At 41.4% G+C, this 8590-nt stretch overlaps 1 protein-coding gene across 5 annotated transcripts in view; it reads right to left on the bottom strand.

The window, feature by feature from the left end:
- Nucleotides 1–8590, bottom strand: part of znf462 (zinc finger protein 462) — an 80135-nt gene that overhangs the window by 19340 nt on the left and 52205 nt on the right. For 4 of the 5 annotated variants that reach the window (XM_067422744.1, XM_067422743.1, XM_067422740.1 and 1 more), the window contains exon 5: nt 801–1126. In XM_067422744.1, the coding sequence (XP_067278845.1) occupies nt 801–1126 (326 nt within the window). The remainder of the gene's footprint in view (nt 1–800; nt 1127–8590) is intronic. The other variant, XM_067422742.1, reaches the window with a different exon arrangement.

The following is an 8590-nucleotide window of genomic DNA, read 5'->3' as shown; positions in this document are numbered from 1 at the left end:
AGTTATTTTTCCCCAAAACAAGAAAATTACTGGTTACACTTTATTTTGATAGTCCACTTTAGACATTCTACTAACTATAAGTAACTTTGCAACTACATGTCAGCTAACTCTCATTAGAGTATTAGTAGACTGTCTGATTAATATTTACCAAAACTTTATTTTGTTGGTCCCCAACAGACATTCTACTGACTCTAAGTAACTTTGCAACTACAATTCAACTTATTCCACTAACCCGAACCCTAACACCTAACCGTAACCTACCAGTCTACTAATACTCTAATGAGAGTTAGCTGACATGTAGTTGCTTATAGTTAGTAGAATGTCTAAAGTGGACTATCAAAATAAAGTGTAACCCAATTACTTTTGCTTGTCTAGTAAATATTTCTTAATGTAAGAATTTTTAGATGATTGGAAAAGCATTTTTTGCAGAGCAATTACAAAAACGAACCATGGTTTTACAATGAACAAAACAAACATAATATTAATAGATAAATAAATAACGGCTATTGTAGTTATTCATTAGTAACCACAAATTAACCAATTTTACTGTGTGTCTAGTAAATACTTCTCGTTTTAAGAATTTTTGACTAGAAACAAGACAAAAATACTGAGTAAGAAAAGCACTTTTTGCAGTGTGCATACACTTGCATACGCTCTCAGACTAAATCTAAAATATCTTAAACTGTGTGTGAAGATGAACGGAGGTCTTACGGGTGTGGAGCGACATTAGGGAGAGGAGTTAATGACAGACATTTCATTTTTGGCTGAACTAACCCTTTATGTGTTAAAACCCGACTCACTTGTGTCTGAATGGTGAGGCGAAGTGGCAGAACTGGCAGCTGTATTTGTCGCTTCTGTTGACGAGCATTACGGCCGAATGGCTCCTCTCGTGGGATCGCAGGCCCTGCATGGACATGAACATGCGGTTGCACATGCTGCACGGATGTCCGGGAACAGGGCGTGGCTTCTCCGGCGTTCCCGCTGGATCCTCGGTCTCCATGGCGACCCCGGCCGGTGGCGTGCCGGTCTCCATGGCGACCTCAACGTTCCCGACATCCACATCCTCAGCCTCGCCATTGGTGATTCGGTCCACGGGAACGGGAACAGTCGTCTCTGCTGCTTCCTGCTGTGCGAGGAAATTACGGAAATTACAATAATCAAACATGAGAATATCAATCACCCTAAGAAGTCTGATGCTCATTGGGTTGTAATTATGGGGACATAATATGAAAGACATCAATTGGACAGACCTACAACCAATCAGAGCAGCAGAGCGACGCATAACGTTATAAATGTCAGCAGAACTGCACAACAACCTGAGCTGCTCTGTGTATTCTGACAGCTTTCTATCAGAACCAGCATTAACTTCTGGAGCAGTTTGAGCTCCAGTAGCTCGTCTGTTTGATCGGACCCCACGGGCCAGCCTTCGCTCCCCACGGTCATCAATGAGCCTTGGCCGCCCATGACCCTGTGGCCGGTTCTCCACTGGTCCTTCCTTGGAGCACTTTTGATAGATACTGACCACTGCAGACCGGGAACAGCCCACAAGAGCTGCAGTTTTGGAGATGCTCTGACCCAGTCGTCTAGCCGTCACAATCTGGCCAAACTCGCTCAAATCCTTACGCTTGCCCATTTCTCCTGCTTCACACACATCAACTCTGAGGACTAAATGTTCACTTGCTGCCTAATATATCCCACCCACTAACAGGAGCCGTGATGGAGAGATCATCAGTGTTATTCTGATCGGTGTATATTTTTATATGGCTCATTATAAATGTCACTTTTGATCAGTTTAATGAATTTTTCCCCCATAAGGTTTATGTGTGTTGATCGTCAGCTCCTCATCTGAGAATGATTAAATGACAATACTTTACTAAAAGGTTTTGTATTTTTAATCAAATAAATGCTTAATGAGCATACGAGACTTCTTCTAAAAACATTAAAAATCTTACAGATCAAAAAATGTTGTGTATTTATGTATATATATATATATTTTTTTCACCATTTTGTGGTGTTATAAAAGACCTGCACATTCTGTTTTTGCTTTATTAATCATGATTAATCACACATATGCATCTAATATGATATTTCTCTCTGTTTGAAGCAGAGTCTTCCAGCACTATCGGGACATCCCTCTTTCTTAATTTAGAAACGGCCGAGAGGTTCCTGTGTGTTTGTGAGACATCTGCTGTGCCCACAGCGAGAGAGAGAGAGAGAGAGAGAGAGAGAGAGAGAGAGAGAGAGAGAGAGAGAGAGAGAGAGAGAGAGGGAGAGAGAGAGAGAGAGAGAGAGAGAGAGAGAGAGGGAGAGAGAGAGAGAGAGAGAGAGAGAGTGACCCTGCACCCTCAGCCAATCAGAGCCAACACATCGAGACACACCAAAATACATTTGCAGATTTCCAGACCAATTCAACATAATAATTAAAAACACACACAAAAACAATGTGCAGGATGACGACTAGAGGCCCAGGTCAATGTGGCATGCAGTATATCACTAACTAAACATTAAAAATCATCATGAAATTAGTATATTATATGGAATAATGCAGTGTTTATTAAATTAATTATCCATAGTTTTTAAATTCATGTTCCTGGTCATCTTGAGTCAGAATACGTTCCCCTCCTTCTTGCTCTCTATGGTGATGAGGGCGGGGCAACCAATAGCAAACCACACCCATTCAATCAAGCCCCGCCCTCCATACATTTAATAATAATAATAATAATTCATTACATTTATATAGCGCTTTTCAAGGCACTCAAAGCGCTTTACATAGAAGGGGGGAATCTCCTCAAACCACCACCAATGTGCAGCATCCACTTGGATGATGCGACGGCAGCCATATTGCGCCAGAACGCTCACCACACACCAGCTGATTGGTGGAGAGGAGACAGAGTGATGAAGCCAATCAGGATATGGGGATTTTTAGGAGGCCATGATGGACTGGGGCCAGTGGGCAAATTTGGCCAGGATGCCGGGGTTACACCCCTACTCTTTATCGAAGAACATCCTGGGATTTTTAATGACCACAGAGAGTCAGGACCTCGGTTTAACGTCTCATCCGAAGGACGGTGCTCTTTGACAGTATAGTGTCCCCATCACTATACTGGGGTGTTAGGACCCACACAGACCACAGGGTGAGCACCCCCTGCTGGCCTCACTAACACCTCTACCAGCAGCTCCGGGTTTTCCCAGTTGGTCTCCCATCCAGGTACTGACTAGGCTCAGCCCTGCTTAGCTTCAGTGGGAAACCAGTCTTGGGCTGCAGGGTGATATGGCTGCTGGATATTTATTCTTGTTTGATAAGCGTTTCACTCGATATACAGACAAGACCAGTGCAACTTCCCTTTTCATGACGAGTTTACATTTAAAACCATGTTCTCTAAATGTAAATGAGTGACTTTTATAGTGATGGGTCGATTTCAAAACAAAGCTTCGAACCGTTATGAGTCAGTGAATCGTGATTCGGATTGCCAAAGTCTCGTGATTTCAGCAGTTTGACACGCGATCCGAATCATGAATCAATTCACTGACTCATAACGGTTCGAATCATGAATCGATTCACTGACTCATAACGGTTCGAATCATGAAGCGATTCACTGACTCATAACGGTTCGAATCATGAAGCGATTCACTGACTCATAACGGTTCGAATCATGAAGCAATTCACTGACTCATAACGGTTCGAATCATGAAGCGATTCACTGACTCATAACGGTTCGAATCATGAAGCAATTCACTGACTCATAACGGTTCGAATCATGAAGCGATTCACTGACTCATAACGGTTCGAATCATGAAGCGATTCACTGACTCATAACGGTTCGAATCATGAATCGATTCACTGACTCATAACGGTTCGAAGCTTTGTTCTGAAATCGGCCATCACTATATAAGTCGTTATTTAGTGTTTTTTGCGCACTAACTCTATTCTGGCCTCTTCATCAATGATTGTAGAGCCGCTGTAGTGAGATGGGCTTTGTAACGACGTCTTTAGTGCCTTTATGGGTCTTGAGAGAGGAAATGACATTGGTGTCAATGAAGGCCTTTCTGAGCCATCGGATTTCAACACTAATATCTTCATCTGTGTGTGAAGATGAGCGGAGGTCTGACGGCTGGCCAACCACAGGAGGAATTAATCACACAATGCACATTTATCGCTGAACTAACCCATTAATGAAAATGATTTCATTAATGACTCCCCCTCTTGTCGTCGGACACCCGTAAAGGCCCTTTCACACTGGACGCGATTATGACGTGCGAATAATTTGCGCAATGGTTTTTTTTCCCGATCAGCTGTTTGTGTAATGAGCGCTTCCACACCGAACGCGAATGTGCTGAGGCGAAAAAACGACATTTATTTTTTTCCGTTTCGATGCCATTTTTTTTTTACTCTAGCGCCGACAAAAACGGCTTCAACCAATCACATACAAGGAAACAAAGGTGAGGAAATGTCCAGTTGATGTCACGAGCTATTCACTCAACTTTAACGTTTGCCAGGCATGCCATTTCTCATGAGATTACAGCTGCAGCTGTGTTTGCCCACTGTATGATACAGACAGCAATAACTTAACCTTTTATAAATAGTTGATTTTTTTTCTAAACATTGTGTCCGCGATTATGGAAAGTGAACGTGTTGCCATCAGTAGGCTACGTCTGTGGCACTGAAATGTTCACATTGTGACTCGACTGGAAACATCTGCTCGGATCGATTGGTTCCCTGAAGTGTGTGTTTGTCTCGTCAGATGCGCTGCCGTCTCTGGAGGAGCTCCTCAAATTGTCCCACAGACTTTAGAAAGTAAGCACTGAACCGGCCGTGATAAAGTTTTAGCTCCTGTACAAGATTAGCATCCTCCTGTGGTGTGACAGGCAGCGGGGCGAGGGACCGCGAGAGCGGGCCGGTGATTAATGTTGACGAGTGCCAGCTGCGTGGCACACCGGTCTCGTCTCGCGGCCATGTGACGGGAGCATAAAAGGAGGAACAAGAGCTGCAGAAGACGAGAGAGGACCAGGCCTGGAGTTTATGTTGAGTTTTGTTTATGTGTTAGTGGGCAGTCGTCCGTGAGGGGCTGCCCGCGGTTTTACTTTCGTTTTGTTTATTTATGTTGAATAAATGTTGTTGAACGTTCGCCGGTTCCCGCCTCCTTCCTTCCCATCTACGAACCGTGTTACACCTCCCCTTTAGACTCTCTGATCTATAAGACTGGCTGCACCCAAAACCTTCTTCTCGGTCCTTTAAATAAAATGAAAAGCTCGTCTTCACTGAATGATGAAGTGTTTTCTCAGCTGTCGCCGCGAATGTTTTGTAATGTTAGAGCTCTGAAACGTCGCAAATTCGTGTCGCGGCTGATGTGAATGGTTTTGACGCAAAATATTTGCTTATTCGTTACGTGTCCGGTGTGAAAGGACCTTAAGACCTTGAAGATATTTTAGTGTAAAGCTGAGAAAGGCTTCAGATAGGCCTCCATTGGCATTCAGTCCATTCCCACTCACAAGACCCATAAAGGCCCTAAACCCATCGACACACAGCCCATCTCACTACAGCGGCTGCACAATCACTGAACGAAGCGGCGAGAATAGTTATTGTGCGCAAAAATCTAAATAACGACTTTATCCGCCGAGTTATTGTCTTCCGTGTCGGTCTCGCTCCTCCTCTTCTGGTCATGAACGGCGGATCATATTCTCACGCATGCGTCGAGTTCATGTCAATAACTCGGCGGATAAAGTCGTTATTTTGATTTTTGCACACAATAACTATTCTCGTGTCATTGTAAAGTGATTGTCCAGCCGCTGTAGTGAGATGGGCTGTGTGTCGATGTGTTTAGGGCCTTTATGGGTCTTGTGAGTGGGAATGGACTGAATGCCAATGGAGGCCTATCTGAAGCCTTTCTCAGCTTTACACTAAAATATCTTCATTTGTGTTCTGAAGTTGAACGAAGGTCTGACGGGTGTCCAACCACATGAGGGAGAGCCATTAATGACATAATGTTCATTTTTGGGTGAGCTAACCCTTCAAACTCTCAGCTCAAAGGGGTTCAGCTGATGAAGGACCTGTTGAGCGCTGCCCCCTAGTGTCCGGCGCGGTCCAGCCCAATCCTGGCCTCTCTATCTGCTGATCCTCACTGGGCTTCCATTCAAATCCTCCCTGCCAGTATCCTGGCATTCTCAGTGGAATACTAACACTAAGGCGCTTACACTCCACAGCATCAAGCCCACCTAAATGGCTTTCTCCTCAGAGAGAACAAGGGCCGGTCGATCCAGAGATGGACTGGATGGAAAAAATGCTTTTCTTACTTAGTATTTTTGTCTTGTTTCTAGTCCAAACATCTAACATTTCTTAAAATGAGAAGTATTTACTAGACAAGCAAAAGTAATTGTCTTGTTTTGGGAAAAAATAACTCAAAATGAAGAATTTTTGCTTAAAATAAGATAAATAATCTGCCAATGGGGTGAGAAAAATAATCTTAATTCAAACATAATTTTTCTCACCCCATTGGCAGATTATTTATCTTATTTTAAGCAAAAACTCTCTTCATTTTGAGTTATTTTTCCCCAAAACAAGACAATTACTTTTGCTTGTCTATTTAATGTTTCTTAATGTAAGAATTTTTAGAAATTTTGACTGGAAACAAGACAGAAATACTAAGTAAAAAAAGCATTTTTGCAGTGCTGCGGTTAATGAGGAAAGTCCTCAACGACACGCAATTCTTATATGCAAATGCATTGGATTTTACCATGACTTTTAATTTGCCACACCAGTCTAAATCCAATACACTGCAAAAAATGCTCTTCTTACTTAGTATTTTTGTCTTGTTTCCAGTCTAAATATCTAAATATTCTTAAATCAAGATGCATTTACTAGATAGGTAAAATGCCATATGATATTTTTTCATCAAAATGAGTTTTTGCTTAAAACAGGCAAAATTATCTGCCAATGGGGGGAGAAAAATAATCTTGAAATCTTGTCTCCGTCCCAAACAGAAATAATATTTTTCTCACCGCACTGGAAGATAATTTTGTTTGTTTCAAGCAAAAACTTCATTTTCATATTTTTCCCCAGAAAACAAGTAAAAATATCTTATGTTATTAAACTTACCAAGTAAATGAATCTTGATTTAGGAATATTTAGATATTTGGACTAAACACAAAAAAATACTAATTAAGAAGAGCATAAACAGCATTATACCATGACTTTTAATTTGTCACACTAGTCCAAATCCACTAGTGAAGACAAAGGCTGATTAAAAGTGAACCTAAGAAATACACTTTCCATTCTAAATTCCTAGAGAGCATTTCAATGCATCCCAGATGCACTCCCAACACAAACGCGGTTCCAAAAGTTGGATGGCATTATTCTTGCCTTCTAAAAACCTCATGTAGTCCAGCATCGCATTCAAAAAAAGCGCTTTAGAAATATGAAAATCATTCATTCTGTGTATGCAAAATGTGAGCACAAGGCCACCAGATTTAATTACATAATCAACTTTACCACACGTTCAAGGCTTTCTTCATGAATGCCCACACAATGAAATAAAACACTTGAGTTTAAGCAGAAGTCATAACACCACACTCGTCCCGCTTTCTCTGTTTCTTCAGCAACACTCAAGGATTTGCTCAATTCGGCTATTTCACTGAATGTGCAGCTGAATTGTAGCATTTTAACCATCCGAACAAGAGAAAAAGACACTTGAGCGGACTGTGAATGCGGTTGAGAAGACGAGAGGCTACCTCAGGGAAAAGACTGAATATAGACATTGTGTTCAAGACGGAGAGGAAGTTCAAAATAAAATATCCTTTAGAACTACAGTGACTGTTTAACCCTTAAATGCAAGACGTCATTCGCTACCCTGCTCCTCATTCATTTTTTAAAGTTAGACATCAGCCTTCTTAGTATTCCTCAATCAATCCATTTTAAACAATATAACAAGAAAAAAATAATAGAATTATAATTGAATGTCTGTTTTTCCACTAGTTTTTTGCATAGGGTCGCTAACGACCCAAGTTGTGTAAGAGTACGTGTATATTTTTTTGCACAAAGATAAATTAATCTATAATTACAAAACAGGGCGCAATTCACCTTTATTCCACAAAGTGCCGATGTCTGATATGCAATGTTGAAGTGACGTTTCACTCATAGTTACCTCAGACAGATAACGAAACGATGATAATTATAATCTGCAAAACTTGAAATGGCTCAGTGGTTTACTGCAGAGAGCATGTACTGAACGCAATCAAAGATTAGAGTCACTGTCTCTTGATGATGGATGTGCTCAAGAAGCTGTCAGCCATCAAAATATTGATTTTGAAGACGTTGAAAATGAGTTTTGAGAATATGTGTGAGATGGCGAATGTGAGCAGAGTAGCAGAGCTCTGACGAGGACAGATGATGATGGGATTAAACATCTGCTCAAACTGAACCCTTCCAACCTCCAAACGGTTTTATTTTATTCTTCTGTAACTGTTACTCTAACATCAGGAGTTTTATATATTATCGCGACAGATAGAGATCTATCCGTATTAAATATAGATCCAGTCGCTAACGACCCGAATATGTACGAATGTTTGGCGAAACAGTCATGCATTTAAGGGTTAA

Source organism: Pseudorasbora parva, chromosome 18 (genome assembly GCF_024679245.1).
Source record: "Pseudorasbora parva isolate DD20220531a chromosome 18, ASM2467924v1, whole genome shotgun sequence".
NCBI lineage: Eukaryota > Metazoa > Chordata > Actinopteri > Cypriniformes > Gobionidae > Pseudorasbora > Pseudorasbora parva.
The sequence above is the reverse complement of the archived record's forward strand: the minus strand, read 5'-3'. Positions and strand labels throughout refer to the sequence as shown.